General features: G+C 43.5%; 1 protein-coding gene and 1 long non-coding RNA gene across 3 annotated transcripts in view; both read left to right on the forward strand.

Annotated features, from left to right (window-relative positions):
- Positions 1 to 20528, forward strand: part of LOC101943077 (uncharacterized) — a 50933-nt gene that overhangs the window by 14398 nt on the left and 16007 nt on the right. Inside the window, exons 2-4 of one of the 2 annotated variants that reach the window (XR_006176099.2) lie at positions 2437 to 2568; positions 7293 to 7395; positions 7631 to 9078. This is a non-coding gene — a long non-coding RNA (uncharacterized LOC101943077). Of the gene's footprint in view, positions 1 to 2436; positions 2569 to 7292; positions 7396 to 7630; positions 9079 to 20528 lie in introns of those variants that run through there. The other variant, XR_255317.4, reaches the window with a different exon arrangement.
- On the forward strand, positions 54 to 2307 carry LOC135982394 (general transcription factor II-I repeat domain-containing protein 2A-like). Its single transcript, XM_065588917.1, has one exon. It carries the CDS (start codon positions 294 to 296, stop codon positions 2100 to 2102), a length of 1809 nt encoding a protein of 602 aa, XP_065444989.1. The 5' UTR covers positions 54 to 293; the 3' UTR covers positions 2103 to 2307.

The raw sequence follows: 20528 nt of genomic DNA on the forward strand, positions 1-20528 counted from the left end.
ATTGAGTTTAGATGCTGCATTCCAAAGGATCACAAAGCACTTTACAGATGGTCTATTTCACATGTGTCAAACTCAAGGCCCGCGGGCCACATCCGGCCCGCCATACAATTATATCCGGCCCGCGAAATCGTTTTATATATCTGTTTTTAATGGCCCTGTGATATGACGCCCCAATAACACACACTACAAATCCCATGATGCAGTGCAATTGCCGCCAACGGCAAGCCGCGGTTCAAGTTCGCGGTCTGTTGATGTATACAACGCTAATATCAAATCAAAGCTAGACCCCAACAATGGCCAAGAGAAAAATTGATTCTGAAAACCGAGGCTTTCAAAGCCGGTGGGAGAATGAGTATATGTTTACTGAAATTGCAGGTAAACCAGTGTGTCTCCTTTGCGGGAGTAATATCGCTGTAATGAAGGAGTATAACCTAAGACGGCACTACGAGACGAAACATGAGAACAAATTCAAAAACCTGAGCGCAGGACAGAAGCTACAAAAGGTAGAGGAGTTGAAGAAGAATTTGACATCCCAGCAGACGTTTTTCACCAAAGCAAAATCACAAAGTGAAGCTGCTGTGAAAGCAAGTTTCATTGTGGCCGAAGAGATCGCCAAATCAGGACGGCCGTTTACCGAGGGGGAATTCGTAAAGAATTGTATGATGAAAGTGTGCGACGTCCTTTGTCCAGATAAAACGCGAGCGTTTGCAAATGTAAGCCTCAGCAGAAACACTGTTGCTAATCGGGTTTGTGAGATGGCGACTGATTTGAAAACACAGTTGACTGAAAGAGCAAAAGATTTTGTTGCATACTCCCTTGCCGTGGATGAAACTACTGACGCGACTGACACTGCACAGCTGGCGATATTTATCCGTGGTGTGGATTCCAATTTGTGCGTAACAGAGGAAATACTGGACATTAAATCGATGCACGGGACAACGAAAGGAGAAGACATCTTTGGAAATGTATTTCAAAGTGTAACCGACATGAAACTGCCGTGGGAAAAACTCGTTGGACTTACAACAGATGGCGCACCTGCTATGTGTGGTGAAAAAAATGGACTGGTGGGAAGGATGCGCTCAAAGATGCGGGAGGAGAACTGTGCCGGTGAGTTGACAGTGTATCACTGCATCATACACCAGGAATCGCTGAGTGCTAAAGTCCTAAAAATGGATCATGTGATGAACACTGTAACACAAACCGTCAACTTTATCAGAGCCCACGGTTTAAATCACCGCCAATTCCAGTCTTTTCTGCGGGAAATAGATAGCGAGTTTGGCGATATGCCATATCATACGGAGGTCCGGTGGCTAAGTCGGGGAAAAGTTCTCAAAAGACACTTTGAGCTGCGAGAGGAAATCTGCCAGTTCATGGACAGTAAGGGGAAAGACTGCACAGTTCTGCGGGATGAAAAGTGGAAATGTGAGTTGGCGTTCCTGGCTGACATAACGTCGCATCTTAGCGCTTTAAACCTTCAACTCCAGGGACGGGAGCACATAATAACCGATATGCATGATGCAGTGAAGGCATTTCAAGTGAAGCTGCGCTTATGGGAGACACAAATGCACCAATGCAACTTGTCTCACTTTCCCTGTTGCCAAGTAATACGGAACCAAGAAAGTGCCACAGTTTTCCCAAATGCCACCTTTGCTGAAAAACTCAGCGCGCTGCGCACTGAGTTCGCACGGCGCTTCAGTGACTTTGAGGCACAGAAAAGTAACTTCGAGCTGCTTCGCAACCCATTTGCAGTCGATGTGGAAACCGCACCTGTAGAAATGCAGATGGAGCTGATAGAACTGCAATGTAACGGGACACTGAAGGCAAAGTACGACACTGCGGGGCCAGCACAGTTCACTCGCTTCATTCCTGAAGCGATGCCGCAGCTCCGCCAACATGCGGCTCGAATCCTGTCCATGTTTGGCAGCACATATCTGTGCGAGCAGCTGTTCTCTGTGATGAAAATTAACAAAACGTCACACAGGAGTCGCCTCACTGATGAACACCTGCAATCGATCCTGAGAATCTTCACAACACAGAACCTAACCCCAAACATAAACGAACTTGTTGCAAAGAAAAGACTCCAAGTATCAGGCTCTGACTAAATAGGACAAGAAAATGGAATGTTATGATTTGTTATGATTATACTTTTGCTTTAAATTCAATTTTTTATTTATATTTTCAGATTTTTTAATATTCCAGCATGTACAGATTTTGAATGTATTGTATTGACAGAATATTTTTTTATGAAGAGCAAAATATTTTAAGTTGAAATGTATTTATTTTGGAATGATATCCTGTATTTTGGTTCATATTAATGGTTAAAAAACATAAATATTTAGTCTGTTAAATAAATGGTTATACTGTTCGGCCCGCGAGTTTTGAGTTTTGGCCCCCTGTGCAATTGAGTTTGACACCCCTGGTCTATTTTATATACAGGGTAGCACATCACCGCTGCTGACATGCAGCCACCTCTGGAGTGCACCACAGCAGTTGTTTGGCAACGTTCCACGAGAGTCAAAGAAGGGAAGTGAAAAAGCATACTAGGTCCATTTGAAACTGTGGGGAAAGGTAAGTGGACAGTATCCATTGAAACTGGAATTTGACCAGGACACTGCAGCTAACACATTACTCTTGTGAAAGTGCCATGCAATCTGTAATGACTATGAATAGTCAGGACCTTGATTTTTACTCTCCTTGGAAAGACCTCCAACATTACGGTGCATCAAAAGAAGAGTTTAAGCATTGGCTCAGTACTGACTGAGAGGAAAGAGTGCCACCTACTGAAGTATCAACACCACACCTTGCAGCAGTTTGGGTTTTCTGTGAAGGTCTCCTACTGAAACACTGGCCATTCCCAATCCTGTTTAGTTTGTGAAATTTGACAAGATTATCTCCCAGGATGGAATGGCTGTGAGTTAATCATAAACAGGACTCACATGAAGGTGACCGCTGACTTTAGAATGAAAGCAAATGCAGAGAGTAAATCAACTGATTTCTGCCAGTAAGGTTTGCCCTGTAGTGAATCTGAGGCCTCTCTATAGCTGGGAGCAGACAGGAACACTGAAGTGCAACCTTTACTCAGATTAATTTTTGCTAGATTATCTCAGGATCTGATCATGATCTTGATTTCTTTCATGTGGGCCTCATAGATTTGCTCTGCACAGTTAAAGTTCTTTGAGGGGTTTAGGATTAAAACAGGATTGAAATACAGTAGAGAACTCTGTAATGATACATTAGAAGCTTAGCCAGATAATCTAAATGGATGGGAAAAAATTTGGGGTGTAATTTACTTGGAGATTAATCCATTGCACCTTGGGAAGGTGTGGAGAATTCTAACTGTTTAGAAAGGTGCCCTGTCAGGAGAGATCTTTTAGATGGGAAAAGCACATTTTCTAAAACCCCCAGAAAAACAATTGTTTGGGGGAGGGGGATATCATGCACTGCCATTCCAGCCTGTTCATTGCAGAAATAGTTGAGGAAATCTGCCCCTCCATTTATGCAATTTTTGAAGAACACATCCTCTTCCCTGAAAAGATCCAGGACCAAAGAATGAGATGATTTGCCTATGCCTAGACAAAGATGGATGTAGCTGGTAGTCCAAAGAGAGGGGGGGTTACCTCCCTGATGCGGGGGGGGGGGAACAAAAACAAAAAAGTCCTACAGTGATTGGATGTAGGATAGCTATAAAAAAGGAAAGTTAACTGTTCCCACAGAAGGCCATTTGATCTGAAATGGCAAAAATCTGAGGTTTGGGGACTGCTTTTAATCTAGGGCACGAGGGTGAACGAACCCCACATGGGCTATGGTAAAATGGGTGTTATTAAAATCCCTCCCTAAATAGCCAAATGAGCCTGTAAACAATTACCAGGAAGTGTATTACAGCCACCTGCTAACGTGGTTGCTCTCAGTCTGTTCTCTAAGCAGGGGGTAATGGAAGAACAGGAACATCATGGATTAAGCAGGCTCCTCCTCCAAGAGATATTATTACCCAGGGAAGTTGGAAGTCAGAGAAAGCTGGAATATGGATTTCACCCAAGGGATTTCTCTTGTGCTGACTGTAGGAAACCTTTGAGAAACAGCCTCTACCTATTCCTGTATTTCCTTTGGCTGAAACCCGCCTTATTCTTCTGCATGGACTCCAGCTGAAGAAAGGTCATTTCCTTGACATACAGACAGGCTTGAGGATCTTTTACTTTGCTTAGAGCTGGGATGAGGAAAGCCTTTTACTATGCATTTTGACTAGCAGGCTTTGGAGGAAAATGATGTTTTGTATTACTGTTTAGTGGTTGAAAAGACTTATTCAGGCTTCATTGTGAGGGGTGGGTGAGCCTCTTGGTGATACCCCAATATAAGGCATAATAGGTACTTGGTTTGCAGTTTCACTATTTCTAGATGCTGGTTATTTACAGTCCTCTTAAATTCAGGCTCTCGCACCACCCCCACCGAATGAACAGGTCCAACCACATTCTTAGGGGAATGTTGTCTCTCGTGGACTCTGAGGGGTTCAGGAAGGCTCATGTGTCTGCTCATTTGGGCATTCACTTCTAGACTGTCCTGTCTCACAGCACTGCCTGCGTCCTCCCTGTTAGAAGAAGTACAGGGTTCCCTCTTTAAAAAGGTGGTGTGCTGCACCCTCTGAGGATGATTACACTTTTGCAGATATTCAGCACCTTCCTGGCATTAAACCTCCACCAAAATCACGTTGGGTCCTTCCCAGTGACAGTGCAAAGGGCAGGCAGCATGTGAAAGAGTTGCTGTGAGGTGGCCGAGGGAGAATGAGAGCTCAATTGACTCTGTGTTTCAGCGCTTTTCCGTGTAATGATTAAGGCTTCAACCGTGTCAACCATCTTCTCTGGAAAAGTCCGAAAAGGCTGTCAGAGTGCAGTACTTTTATCACATTATTGTGACCTCTAAAAGAAAAGAAATAGTTTGTAGAGATTAAGAGGGAGACAAAGGCCTCAATAATTTTGGAGTGTTATGTGAACTCAATAAGGCACCATGGAGATTTTTTTTCCATAGGAACCTGAAAAGTCGCGTAACGGATGTGAAATCAAGGGAAAATGTCCTGCTCAGGGGTCTCTGTGCTAATAAGATACAGTGGCAAACTTCCCCAGTCTGCCTCTAGACAAGTTAGGAGTATGTTCCTTCATGACCTTCTCAGCAAGGTTCATTCTAAACTGTAACTTGAGTCATTTTAAAGAAAAGCTCATAGTCTTTAAGAGAGGGAGGATTAAAAGAGGAGTCAGGGGTTTCTTCTGAGTCCTGCACTCATGGAGATGTTTGATCAAAGGGCCACAGCCACAAGTCTTTACATTATTTGGACAGATGTCCCTGAAGAAAGGGGTCAGTAACTCTGAAGAAATCTGAAACGGAGCCAGAGGGACTTTGCTGGAATTGGACGAAAGGATTGTTGTCGGGCAATAACTAGTGGTCTCGGGTGATCTTGTTTGTTTAAAACTCAATAAACAGATTTACAGGTTGGACTTTGGTTCAAAGTTAAACAAAAAATAGAAATGTAAGAAGACAATTAAAGAGGCAAGGTTAAACGTGTGTTTTCAAATCAAAACCCGTGTTAAACTGGCCTCTTAAACTGTCCTTAAACACTTCTTTGCTTTGAGTTTTCTTGACAATCTCAGATGGGTTTCTCCTGAGTGCACATAAAAAGTCACATTGTTTCTTGTAGATTCTCCTAGTCTGAGGCTTGGATCTTTACCCAAGCTCTATTCTGTAATCAGGTTTGTTATTATCATGTAAATATATGTCTGAACTGAGCTCAATGCAGGGAGGGGAGAGGCTGTTGCCTGGAAGCTGGTTATGGCTCATTGATTCTCAGCCAGCGTAACCTCAGGGTGAGTTAAAACAGCGTCAGGGCTGCTCTAAGCTATGTCACTGGAGACCATGGAGATCATTTGTCCATGGAGGATCAATAGCAGCACTCTGCCTCAACCCCACCCTTTCCTCCTGCAGGAGCTAATTCTCCTGGCTTTCCACTAGGGGAGTTCTCCATTGGTGCATTGCAGCCAGAATCCATCTCCTTTGTGGTTTTTGTGCAGTACAAAGGGAGCCAAGTGTAATGCAAGAACTAGCCCTTTTGGTTTTCTTTTCAAGGTGTATGCCTCTACCTGATGTGAGTAAGGGCAGTCCAGACAGAGTGCTAAGGATCCTCCCTGTTGTCCATTCCCTTTGTTTTCTCTACTGCCTAATCAGGTGGCTGCCAAATGCACCTTTCTTCTACTGTTCAAGTAGACCAACAATTGACAAACATAACAACAAGGTTAGCAATTGTTTTGTGAAAGGTGACAGGGATCTAGATGGAGACCACCAGAATCAAAGCACCAGTGATCTAAACTGGGCCTTCAGAGGGAAGAGGCAAGTGCAGTAGCCCACTGCTTCACCCCTGAGTATTACACCATCACCTTGGTTCCCTGGTGCTCTGCTGATTGGGTGCAATTGATGATTGTGGAGAAGGCCAGTGCAAGGCCTATGCGCTACTTATGTTCCAATTAAGCCCTCAAAATAGGGCTAATGTAGAACTTACCTGGTGCACAGGCCTTGTGCTAGCTTTCTGCACAAGGGTGAATTTCATCCAGGAGAACTATATTGATGCTTTCTATGAAGGGCTGCTTCTGAGTGCTAGATATGTGAAGAAATCTACTGTCCAAGCATTGGCTATGGCAAGGCAGAGCTCACTGGGAACTGCTTCATCTGTTATTAAGGTAGTTAGGGTGGGCCTACTAAATTCAATGAGACTTGGGTGAGTTTATTCCTGGATAGTCGAGAGAGGTAGGATGTCTCTCCAAGGTGTTTACTTGGCTGGTTCTGTCTTGTCCCACTGTTGATGTGTGCATTTGTAGTACCAGTTATTTGCATACGTTCCTCTTTTGAGCTCCAGGACTCACAGGGATCAGAACTGCCAAATGCAGCAGTGATTAGATTAGCTGGTTCCATAGGAAATCCAGCGTCAAACAAGGACCCGGGTGGGTGTACTTGAGAGACTGGAGTCCATATTGGTCCTGTTGTCAGACTTACTTTCTGCAAGGAGCCAATTCTTGGAATAACATTTCATAATCTCTGGTTTCTAAATAGCCAGTTTTCCCAGGCCAAATTATTCTGTCCAAGGTATTTCATTTTTCTTTGCACATACAGTAGAATGGTGTGAAAAGAAAGGAGGGGGGGAGTGTTAAAATGACTGTTAAAAATTCAAAAATGTAGGAGAATAAAGAGAAAAACATAACCTTCTCCCCCTGCCAAAAATCATCACAGAAGAATAATAATGTTTTTCATTTCTGCAGCACCTTTCATCTGAGACTCTCAAAGCACTTTGCAAACATAGATAAAGCTTTGCAACTGTCAAGCTTTAGATTGGAAATAAGGCATAAGCTGTTAACACTAAGGGTAAGTAACCATTGGAACAATTTACAAAGGGTTGTGTGGGATTCTCCATCACTGACAATTTTAAAATCAAGACTGGATCTTTTTCTAAAAGATATACTCTAGGAATTATTTTGGGGAAGTTCTATGGCCTGTGTTATTCAGGAGATCAGATTAGATGATCAAAATGGTCCCTTCTGGCCTTGGAATCTGTGAATCTATGACCACTTAAGTGAAATTTTTTTTGGCCATTTTACAGATGAGGGACATTGAGGCAGAAAGAGGCTTAATGACTTCCCCAAGATCAGGCAAAAGGAAAAAAAAACAGTGGCAAAGGAAGAGTCCCAGCTCCTTATCGACTGTCCTAATCATTATACACACTATATTTTCACAGCACTACAAAAATATGAATACAAGAAACCAAAAAAAGCCAAAGGAAACACATTTCCTGTAAATGTGTGAAAATGGTATGTTTGGTCTGATAATCTTGAACACATTTCTTTTGAAAGCATAATTTATTAAAATAAGCACATGTAATTTTGCAATTATAAATACAATATGTGCATTAAACACATTAGTTAAGAAGTTATGCTTTTAAAACTGCAAATCACTAACCAAATGCATTTTACAATGTTTTAATGAGCACTTTTTCATATGGTATTAATATCCATTAGCTATGTTAATACAAGTAATGCTAATAATGTACAAAGCCATTATTTTGCTACAAAGTCAATAATGGATGGTAGTGATTCCTAGACTGAACTGCCTGAGAGGGTTTATATTGTGTTTAGTGCAATGGTAAAAGTACCACTGAATTTCTCTCTCTGTTAACTAAATTCTGGCTGCTTTCATGGAGGGTAATTATCTGGGTTAGGTGGAGGTCTGTGGGGTGATTTTGGAGGGGTTCTATAAATCAACACAGGTGCTGGGTAGAAATAGCGCACAGATGCCCTTCTGTCTTCCATAAAGCAACACCAGGATATAGGGACATTTCCCCTGTTTTCTATTGCCTGCTCACTAATGTTGTCTCATTGTTTCTTTGCACTTGTCTGTCTGTCTGTATCCATCTGTTGTCTCTTGTCTTATATTTAGATTGTGAGCTCTTTGGGACAAGGACTGTCTTTTTGTTCTGTTTGTACAGCACCTAGCACAGTAGAGTCCTTCTACAGGACTGGGGCTCCTAGATGCTATGATTAAACAAATAATTAATAAAAAGAACTAACCATTTTCATCGGTACACTATACGTACCTGCCCTCTCCTTTGCACAGGTATAAATTTCACCATTATGAGATAAGCAGAGTTAGGCCTGACCTGCAAAGTTTGGATTCAAACTTCCCCAGCGTACATTGGTGGTTGGGTTCTGAGATGGATTCAAAGCCAAACTGAAGTCAATGGAAAAACTCCCAATGACTTCCATGGGCTTTGCATCAGTCCCTTGCTTTGAGCTCATCTTTAAATATAACTTTGATATATTGTATCTAAATGTATTTTATTGGCTAGACTCTCTTTGGAACAACTATGATTGTTATTTTGCCAGATAATCTGGTGAAATGTAATAGTTGTTTAGTTAGTGGATGGAATGAGGAGTGATTATTGGGAGAAATTCTACTTGAAGTTGTAATACAATTTGCAGATACATTATACTGCTTGCTTTAGAAAAACATTTATAAGCTGATTTGCAAGTAAAATATTTTATTATACTAATATTTGGAACATTTTATGCTACTAGTAAAATTCTTGCATTGTTTTAGAGACCATTCTTGCATTGTAAAATTAACCATATATCTTGTAAATCAACAGAGAGAAGAAACCACAGTGGTTGGCTCAAATATTAAGCATACAGATTTTAATAATAGCATGTTCCTGTTTAATTTTTAATTTACTTAACCACAGCATTTATTCTAACTTAAGGCAACAATTTGCCTGAAAAGTGCAATTATTTGCAACTTTTCTCATTTTTGTACATTATACATATACTCCACACCCATATAGTTTGTTTCATGTTCTCTGGCTTCTTGTAATATTTTGGCTTTTGGAAATACACTGCTGTAGGCTGCAAAAGTGAACTTTTAGCCGATGTGTTTATGGACTGGATCAGGCTTATTGTGGCATGATTCATTGTAATTAGATCCATAAGATTGATGTGTGCAGTAGAAGCTGTTCCAAGCATCTCATCCATCTCTGGTTCTACCTCTTCAGCTTCTGGCTCGGGAACTCTTTTCTTCGTCAGAAACCAGCATATACCCGTTGCTTATGTAAGGTTTTGCTTTCAGTAAAACATGTGAATGGGAGCCATGCTGGGAAGGCCAAGATGGAAATCTTCAATCCAGCCTACCCTACAATAGGAAGAGGTTTGGGCCAAAACCAGAATTATTCGTTTTTATTCTTAAAGCCTGAGGAAACCATAGCCAACAGAAAACCATACCAATAAAAGCAGCCCATGCTGCATTCCCCTAAGACTGAGTGGGCAAGAACCACAAAGTATGGGGTGGCCCCAAAAGACAAGGACATGGAGCAATGTAGCGCCTATCAAGCTGCTTTTAAAAATTCTATTCTTGAGTTAGTGTTCCGCTCCATACTTGGTTCCTTATGATGTAGTGCAGAGGGACTCCCTTGTAGCTTTAACACTATTTTCAGATGCCAGATAAAAACATTTTAAATGATACCGGTGATTTTTTTTTTCATGGCATGGGGCTGTTGGCTGCTTCACAACACAACATCACCATCTTGCTCTGGGACTCCCACTGCAAGTGAGGACTTTGGGCCTGAAGAGGCTCTAAGGGTATGTCTACATTGCAACCAGACACCTGCGGCTGCCCCATGCCAGCTGACTCGGGCTTATCGGGCTTGGGCTAAGGGGCTGTTTAATTGCAATGTAGATGTTTGGGCTCAGGTTGCATCCTGAACTCTGGGACCCTTCCACCTTTCAGGGTGCTAGAGCCCCGACTGCAGCCCGAACCCAAATGTCTACACTGTAATTAAACAGCGCATTAACTCAAGCCCTGCAATCCTGAGTCAGCTGGCGTGGCCAGCCACAGATGTCAGTGTAGACATGCCATAAGAGGGATGATAAGAACACACAACTGACAAATTATAGTCCACTCTAGCATTTGTGGAGGCCATAGACATGGTTCTTATCTCATCTTAGACTCACCTAGAGTAAGTCAGAAGTAACGCCATTAGAATCAATGGAGTAAAAGATGTGTAAGTGAAATCACAAGCAGGGTCCATGTGAGAAAGCTCCAAAATCTTTAGATAACTGTGTGGAGAGCACAGAGGAGGAGAGTAAGGCTTTGGTTCAATGTGATCCCCTGTCTGACAGAAACCTTGATAATCCTGGAAAAGTAGGTGAGAGCCAGAAAGGTAAACATCCTTTGTCTTGAAGAACAAAAACCCAGGGCATCTCCTGAAATTTATGAAGGACCTTGATCTCCTAACTCTTAAAATTAAATATTTAAAGGAACTCTGATTTATCTGGGAGGCTGTTACAGGACCCCCTATGGAAGTGAGAGACTTATAAAAGCATCATTAGTGTGATCCTGTCAAATGTGCAACAGAGTAAAAATTCCTGATGTGGAAAAATGAGCTGCTGAAGTGACCTACAAATACAATAAAATATTCTCCTTGGATCTGAGTTTTCTGCTATGACCTAGACATGGAGGAAAGAGTTTGCTCCCTGAAACACACTTCTGTCAAAAAAGAAACAGAGGATTCAATCACAGCAAGACTGAGGGTATGCTTTGGAGACAAAATGTATATCTTCTAGCATTGGGAGTCCAGAAATAAATCCTCTTTGAAAAATTACAGCTAGGCACAAACTAAAACCAAACCATAGGAATTGCATACAGAATCAGACCAATGGTCTGTCTCGTCACGTATCCTGTTTTTGCCAGTGGCCAGAATCATATGCTACAGAGATAATAGAGTGGATAATTACACCCTGATCCTGCTCCCTTTGAAGTCAATGGCAAAATTCCTATTGACTTCAGTAGTGCAGTGTCAAGCCCCTATTGAACACTGTGGGAATCTGAAAAGAAAATCTGGATCCCAATTTTGCAGATGGCCCCTGTCTTCAGAATGGGCCAAACCAATTCAAACAACCCTAAATTTTGTGGTGATTAAAATCTGGATCCAGATTCATATTTTGTGGCTTAAGCCATTCTCCAGAAAAAATACAAATTGAGAGTAGCTTCATAGACTCTTCGAGGAATAAGAGCTGAGTAAATAATTTGTAGCAAATGATGTATTTGGTGCATCTACCCCCCACCTTTTTATTTTCCCACAAACTATCCATCAGAAGCTTATGGGTTTCCTGCTTTTGTTACTTGTTATTATTTGTGCATAATTAATTCTTGCTCTGTAGATTGTTCACAAACAATTCATTGTGAGTATTCAAAAGCTATAACTCCAGTTTCAAGCTGTGATGGCATGTTTTATCAGGTGGTATTTTTCTGTATCCTGATAGAAGGAACTCTCAGAAACCAGTTTCCAGTGTGAATACTCAATCTTACAAGTTCATTTGCTTTCCTAGGTATATTTTTAATATTGTTTCTATTTGTAATAAAGGTGCAATAGACAGGAGTGCTGGTAAGAGATTGAACTATATTATATTTCCGGGCCCCAGATACTTAAAAAGAGCAAGGGTTACAAAAGTTTATTAACCTTGTGACATGACAGAGGTCGCTGTCTACTAACTAGTAGGAACATCTTCCTCTTAAAAAAGTCAAATGCAATAAACCATAAAATATCATCTTTAAATGAGAGCCTCGGACTAATTCAACCAATTAATAAAACACCAAGAGAGATGTCGGGATGGAAATGGAGACAATGTTATGAATCAACCTTGACTGATAGAGGATTATTGTGGCTCTGACTCAGCAGACATCTGTCAATAGCTGCTATCCCTGAACCTGAATGGCTTTGTGATAGCATGACCTATTGTTCTCAAAACAGTTCCTTCTGCAGCGGCTTATTCAGCCTCTGAAGTGGATCACCATTTCTTGTCACCAAAGATGAGGGGGTCAGATTCTCTTGGCATCAACAGTTATGCAGGAGTTTCTGTGATTTTTATAGTCTCCCCAAAACCCCCAATAATGCTGTTAGCACAAGGATGGGCAAAAGCTGGTGTGGAGGAATGTTGGCTAGCAGCAGCCATATTGTTTACAATAGAATGATTCTTGTGGCAGGAACAACTGGTGATGTGACTGTGCCGTCCTGATAATGTAAACAGAACTCAAATATTTTCTTTTGCTCTTTGTGGAATAACTTGCACAGATAACAATAACTGTTGTTTCTTTGATATTATTATACAGAATATGGAGACAAGGCCCTCTGCTTTATCAAGCCAACTACATAGGTAGCATTGTGTTCTTCAATCATATGTGTGAGCTGTCAACATTTTTCTTTGGCTTTAGTAGTGACATAGTAGGCTAAGTAAGGCTCAGGCAGCTACCACAGTTCTAAGGTGGCACCAGAATAGTACAGCAACTGCTCTGATCATTCACCAGCGTGCTAGTCCTGGACTGCCCTTCTCTGGCTGCAGAGTTATTGCTCAGTCATTCCCCTCTGTGCAAAAGGGTTGTCCTTGTTTCTGCTCAGTCAAGTACAGCAGGAGCCCCTCTATCTCAGATATGCCCCTGGTTCCTTTGCACATCTTTTGCTGCTTCTGATGCAAAGGTTTCTGGTGCATGATACCTTATGTGAGCTTGGATTAAACTTTCAGTAAATATATTATTACATTATCCTGATTTTGGCTCTTCATAAAATGAGCTAACTGCCTGGTGGTTCATCAGTGATTTTTCTGTTTCATGCTAAACATTGAAGTCACATACGCAGTAAATTCTTGTTGTATTTTTCTTTGTGGGCTTATTTTCTGAGCTATTTTCATTCTTTTCCATTTCCCTGTTCTTTGTTCATATTTCGTGTCCATAATTTGGTGATGGTTTTTAAAAGGCACATGGGAATTTGACCTGTAAGACTGTGCCAAAGTGGAAAATGTATCTTGCTAAATATTTATGACAATAAAGTAACAATGCTTATATCTACTCTTGATTACCGGGATTATCTAAGTGTGCATAGCCAAATCCTGGAGACAGGCAGATTATGTGATTGTAAGGTTTTTAGCAGGCCCCAGTCTCAGGATCCAAGTTAAAGCTGATCAGGCTTAGCTTTAATTCACGTGCTGCTTTGCAAGTATATTTGCTTTTTTCTGAGAAGAAGAATTTGTGTAACTTGCTCTTTTTGTTGACACTGGCTGCAATCCAGCACCCACTGAAGTAGTGAAAAGACGCTATTGAATTAAATGGGCACTGGACAGGGCCCTAACTTTTTACACATTTTCTGCTTGCTTTGAGGACTGTGTATTCCACTTCTGTGGGATTGCAAATGTCCCAGTGATTCACACATTTTGGTATGCCTAGAGTATTGATTTTTTACATTGCTAACAAATGCCAGAAGAGTCTAGCATGACTTTCTCTTTCTAATTACATAAAAATCTGAGATGTATAAGAGGATCATAAGGGAGGGTGAAACATGGCCTTTAGGGAGCACAGGGAATAGGAATGTTTCCTTTCATTGACTGAATGAATTATTTTCAGCCAGCCAGCAGGACTTTCCCATAAGGTAGACTTCTAAGAAACTGACATCTCTTCATGGGGCAGTCTGAGTGATGAACAATGTAAGCCACCTTCTGTGTGCTTTCTGCTGTTTTGTAACTGAAAACACTGGAGGTTATTACTGCTAGTGCTTATGGAGTACTCTGTGGACATGTCTACAGTGCACCAAAACACCTGTGGCTGGTCCATGGCAGCAGGGCCGGCTCTAGGTTTTTTGCCGCCCCAATCAAAAAAAATTTTGGCTTCCCCCCACACACTCCTGCATCCCCAGCTCTGGGCTCCCCCCACCAGTGCTGACTCCACCCGCTCCCCCCTCGCCTCCAGCCGGTCCAGCGCTGGTAGGGTTGGAGTAAGCAGCAGGGCTCCTGGGCCGCGCCTCAGCCCAGGGTCCTTCCAGCCAGGGCTCCTGCCTCGAGGAGCGGCCGGGATCCAGGAGGGCAGAGCTGGGGGACCGCCCTGGCAGGGGACTGAGGAGCTGGGGCAGGGTAGCCCCAGAGGGAGTGGAGCCCCGGAGAGCGGGACGCAGGCCACACATGGCAGCGCCCCGGGCACCAGTCCCCACTATGGCCCCGCTGCTGATGCTGCTCCTGGCCGCCCTGCCGCAGTCCCCAGGTGGCTTGGGCCGCTTTGCCCAGCCCCAGCTGCGCCGCTGGGGGGCGGCCGCCCTGCGGCACCTGCAGGCAGCTCTCCCCGCCCGGTGGCCCCCAGCCTGAGTGTACCACGCTTGGAGCCCGCTCAACCCAGCCACAAGGTGCGGGCGCTGCTCCCCGACATGAACCACAGCGGTCCCAGGGTGCCCCCCCTCCCCGCGCTGCTGCTGGCAGGGCTGGCTCTAGGCTTTTGCCACCCTAAGCAAAAAAAAAATGCTGCCCCTGAAAATGTGCTGCCCCAAGCACGTGCTTGGTTTGCTGGTGCCTAGAGCCGGCCCTGCATGGCAGCTGATTTGGGATCATGGGGCTCGGGCTGCAGGGCTATAAAATTGTAGTGTAGACGTTCGGGCTTGGGCTTCCCCAGCCCTATTTCGAGTGTAGAGAATTGGTATCAAAGAGAGTGCAAAGCTGAGTTGGGGAAGGGGATCGAGGGAATGGTTAGGCATGAGGACTGTGAGTGAGCATAGGCAGTGAGAGGGAGAGGAAAGGAAAGAAGAACATGGTCATGGGAATAACATTTTGTAGCACCTCGGCGATGAAGGTGTGGAATTTGTGGCAAATGACAGGATGCCAGTGAAGAGATCTGAAGAGGGTGATGACATGGAATGAACAAGGTGAGAGTAAGATGAGTTAACCACAGTGTTTTGGATAGATTAGATTCTAGTGCTTCCACACTGCTGCATTCACTTCTCCATTGCTGCCTCCTTTCATGTGGGTGGGGGAAAGAATTATTTATTTAGCTAGAAGTATAAAATGCATCTATCCCACATTTGAGGTGAAAGTGAGAGTTACCCCAGCTCAACTCTGGAGTCTCCCCAACATGTTAGAATCCTATGAGGACTCCTTTACTTGTCAGGCTTTTAACTTTTAGCTACACTCATCTTCCCCAGGTCCAGTGACCGACCCTCTCACAGTGTCTAGCTAAATTGTTTAATTGGGTCTTCCCTGAATACTAGCACTGTCCCAGAACAGTGTTGTGAAGCACTCTGAGGCGTACTTGTGTAACTACAGTCACAGAGCACAAACACAGTCTTCTAAAATAGCCTGCATATATCCTTTGTGGTGTCTGCTACATATCCTGGATGTACTGTCCAAAATTAAGGGTATGTACCTTCAGAAAGCATTGCCTTGGCTGCTTATGACACTGTACCACCCTAAGGGCTAAAAGCCACATGGACAATATATTGTAGGTGAAAATCTCCTTTTTTTTTAATTCAGGGAAGAGCTAGTTTGGTTGAGCTTGGGTTGGATGGCTTTCAAAGGTAAATGCTTAAGGCTTCTTTAGAGGAACTTGATATTGCCTTTGAGTCAGAACAGGTCTCTTAAAGTGCAGCAGGACCAAAAAAGGACTTGAGGTTATGGTGACCACACATCTTTGATGTCCTGGAAGAGTTCCCAAGTACAGGATGATATTTCAGTCCTTTGCATTCCCCAGGATATCCTTTTGTCCCACGAAGGGCTGACAATGTCAACGATGAGCCAGAGAAGAAGGGTATGCGTCTAATGAACCTGTGTAGTGACCAACTAGTAACTGTCCCACTGTGGTGATTGATTGCTGCCTTTCCAGTCTGTCAAATGAAGGAGCACCCAAAGTCAGGATGTGAATTCTCATCCTGAGACTGACCCCTCTTGGCTGATCTAGCACATCTTCAGTTGACTTGGAGTCATTGAATTAAATAACGTATGGGAAGGAATGAGATGGAAAAAGATGCCCAAGGAGAGTTACCAGCAAATAATTCACCAGTATTGCCTCTTTCTGTCTCAGTTCAGCATGAAGTGTTTGTTTTGTTTTGTTTCCTTACCTATATGGCTTGTTTACGCTGATAAGAAGAATTAGGGTAAAGTTAAACGTCAGGGCCCTGTGCAGTGATAAAAATTAGAAGATGGTAGCTGCTTGCATTCCTAGTTTGGATTTCCTTTCAGTGGCTTTCTTCATATATTTAATATTATTCCTAGTCAAAAAATTTATTAAGTGAACTTTATAAAGGCAAAACAATCACTTGTGCCTAAAAATCTATCAGAACATTGCAGTTATAAAACTACTACAGCAAAAATGCTTGGAAGGTTAAGAAAATATACATGAAGATTAATTGTATGCAAACAAATGCTTTAAAGGCTGTAAGCTTATCAGGGCCCAATCCGTTCCTTAGTTAAGAGCAACTTGCATTGAAATAAGGGGGAATTCCACCCACATAGTTGAGGGCAGAACTGACACTTTAGGGTTAAGGTGAACGTCTACTCTGAAAAGTAACTGGCCACCCAAGTACAAGCCTGCCAGACCCTCTAGGTCAGTGGCTCTCAACCTTTCCAGACTACTGTACCCCTTCCAAGAATCTGATTTGTCTTGCATACCCCCAAGTTACATCTCACTTAAAAACAAATTGCTTACAAAACCAGGCATAAAAATATGAAAGTATCACAGCACACTATTACTGAAAAATTGCTGACTTTTTCATTTTTACCATATAATTATAGAATCATAGAATCATAGAATATCAGAGTTGGAAGGGACCTCAAGAGGTCATCTAGTCCAACCCCCTGCTCAAAGCAGGACCAATTCCCAGCTAAATCATCCCAGCCAGGGCTTTGTCAAGCCGGGCCTTAAAAACCTCCAAGGAAGGAGACTCCACCACCTCCCTAGGTAACGCATTCCAGTGTTTCACCACCCTCCTAGTGAAATAGTTTTTCCTGATATCCAACCTGGACCTCCCCCACTGCAACTTGAGACCATTGCTCCTTGTTCTGTCGTCTGCCACCACTGAGAACAGCCGAGCTCCATCCTCTTTGGAATCTCCCTTCAGGTAGTTGAAGGCTGCTATCAAATCCCCCCTCATTCTTCTCTTCTGGAGATTAAACAATCCCAGTTCCCTCAGCCTCTCCTCATAAGTCATGTGCTCCAGACCCCTAATCATTTTTGTTGCCCTCCGCTGGACTCTTTCCAATTTTTCTACATCCTTCTTGTAGTGTGGGGCCCAAAACTGGACACAGTATTCCAGATGAGGCCTCATCAATGTTGAATAAAGGGGAACGATCACGTTCCTCGATCTGCTGGCAATGCCCCTACTTATACAGCCCAAAATGCCGTTAGCCTTCCTGGCAACAAGAGCACACTGTTGACTCATATCCAGCTTCTTGTCCACTGTGACCCCTAGGTCCTTTTCTGCAGAACTGCTACCTAGCCATTCGGTCTCTAGTCTGTAGCAGTGCATGGGATTCTTCCGTCCTAAGTGCAGGACTCTGCACTTGTCCTTGTTGAACCTCATCAGGTTTTTTTCGGCCCAATCCTCTAATTTGTCTAGGTCCCTCTGTATCCTATCCCTACCCTCTAGTGTATCTACCACGCCTCCTAGTTTAGTGTCATCTGCAAACTTGCTGAGAGTGCAGTCCACACCATCCTCCAGATCATTAATAAAGATATTAAACAAAACCGGCCCCAGGACCGACCCTTGGGGCACTCCGCTTGAAACCGGCTGCCAACTAGACATGGAGCCATTGATCACTACCCGTTGAGCCCGACGATCTAGCCAGCTTTCTATCCACCTTACAGTCCATTCATCCAGCCCATACTTCTTTAACTTGGCGGCAAGAATACTGTGGGAGACCGTATCAAAAGCTTTGCTAAAGTGAAGGAATAACACATCCACTGCTTTCCCCTTATCCACAGAGCCAGTTATCTCGTCATAGAAGGCAATTAGGTTAGTCAGGCACGACTTCCCCTTCGTGAATCCATGCTGACTGTTCCTGATCACTTTCCTCTCCTCTAAATGTTTCATAATTGATTCCTTGAAGACCTGCTCCATGATTTTTCCAGGGACTGAGGTGAGGCTGACTGGCCTGTAGTTCCCCGGATCCTCCTTCTTCCCTTTTTTAAAGATGGGCACTACATTAGCCTTTTTCCAGTCATCTGGGACCTCCCCAGATCGCCATGAGTTTTCAAAAATAATGGCTAATGGCTCTGCAATCTCACCCGCCAACTCCTTTAGCACCCTCGGATGCAGCGCATCCGGCCCCATGGACTTGTGCACGTCCAGTTTTTCTAAATAGTCCCGAACCACTTCTTTCTCCACAGAGGGTTGGTCACCTTCTCCCCATGCTGTACTGCCCAGTGCAGCAATCTGGGAGCTGACCTTGTGCGTGAAGACAGAGGCAAAAAAATCATTGAGTACATTAGCTTTTTCCACACCCTCGGTCACTAGGTTGCCTCCCTTATTCAGTAAGGGGCCCACACTTTCCTTGATTTTTTTCTTGTTGCCAACATACCTGAAGAAACCCTTCTTGTTACTCTTAACATCTCTTGCTAACTGCAACTCCAAGTGTGATTTGGCCTTCCTGATTTCACTCCTGCAAGCCTGAGCAATATTTTTATACTCCTCCCTGGTCATTTGTCCAATCTTCCACTTCTTGTAAGCTTCTTTTTTGCGTTTAAGATCAGCAAGGATTTCACTGTTTAGCCAAGCTGGTCGCCTGCCATATTTACTATTCTTTCTACACATCGGGATGGTTTGTTCCTGCAACCTCAATAAGGATTCTTTAAAATACAGCCAGCTCTCATAGACTCATAGACTTTAAGGTCAGAAGGGACCATTATGATCATCTGGTCTGACCCCCTGCATGCTGCAGGCCATAAAACCGTCCCTACCCCTTCCCTGGACTCTGCTGTTGAAGTCCCCAATCCTGTTTTTAGTGACTTCAATCGGCAGAGACCCTCCTGCTAGAGATCCCTGCCCCATGCTGCGGAGGAAGGCGAAAAACCTCCAGAGGCTCAGCCAATCTGCCCTGGAGGAAAATTCCTTCCCGACCCCAAATATGGTGATCAGTAAGACCCCGAGCATATAGGCAAGAGTCTCCAGCCTGACCCCTGTTAGCCATTATACTATTTACCTACCATTGCTTGGCTTTCCTTGACTACTATGTTTTACCATTAAACCATTCCCTCCATAAACTTATCTAACTTAATCTTAAAACCAGACAGGTCCGTCGCCCCCACCGTTTCCCTCGGTAGGCCGTTCCAATATTTCACCCCTCTGACGGTCAGAAACCTTCGTCTAATTTCAAGTCTGAACTTCCCCACGGCCAGTTTATATCCATTCGTTCTCATATCCACGTTAGTACTAAGCTGGAATAATTCTTCTCCCTCCCTTGTATTAATCCCTCTAATATATTTAAAGATAGCAATCATATCTCCTGGACCCCTTTGCCCTTCATGTTATTCTCCCAGGGGATCCTGCCCATCTGTTCCCTGAGGGAGTCAGGGTCCGTATTCTGCTGCTCTCCTTTCTTCCTTGTGTCAGGATCCTGAACTCGACCATCTCATGGTCACTGCCTCCCAGGTTCCCATCCACTTTTGCTTCCCCTACTAGTTCTTCCCTGTTTGTGAGCAGCAGGTCAAGAAAAGCTTTGCCCCTAGTTGGTTCCTCCAGCACTTGCACCAGGAAATTGTCCCCTACACTTTCCAAAAATTTCCTGGATTGCCTGTGCACCGCTGTATTGCTCTCCCAGCAGATATCAGGGTGATTAAAGACTCCCATGAGAACCAGGGCCTGCGATCTAGCAACTTCTGCTAGTTGCCAGAAGAAAGCCTCATCCACCTCATAATAAATAAATAAATCCATTGGAATATAAATATTGTACTTGCATCTCGGTGTATAGTATACAGAGCCGTATAAACATGCCATTGTCTGTATGAAATTTTAGTTTGTCCTGACTTAGCTAGTGCTTTTTATGTAGCCTGCAGTAAAACTAGACAAATATCAAGATGAGTTGAAGTACCTCCTGGAAGACCTCGGCGTACCCCAGGGGTATGTGTACCCCTGGTTAAGAACCGCTGCTCTAGTCCATACTAAGGTGGCTAGCCTGTGCCTCAATGACCACACTGCTAATTTTTGCATGCTA

This window comes from Chrysemys picta, chromosome 3 (assembly GCF_011386835.1).
Source record: "Chrysemys picta bellii isolate R12L10 chromosome 3, ASM1138683v2, whole genome shotgun sequence".
Taxonomy (NCBI): domain Eukaryota; kingdom Metazoa; phylum Chordata; order Testudines; family Emydidae; genus Chrysemys; species Chrysemys picta.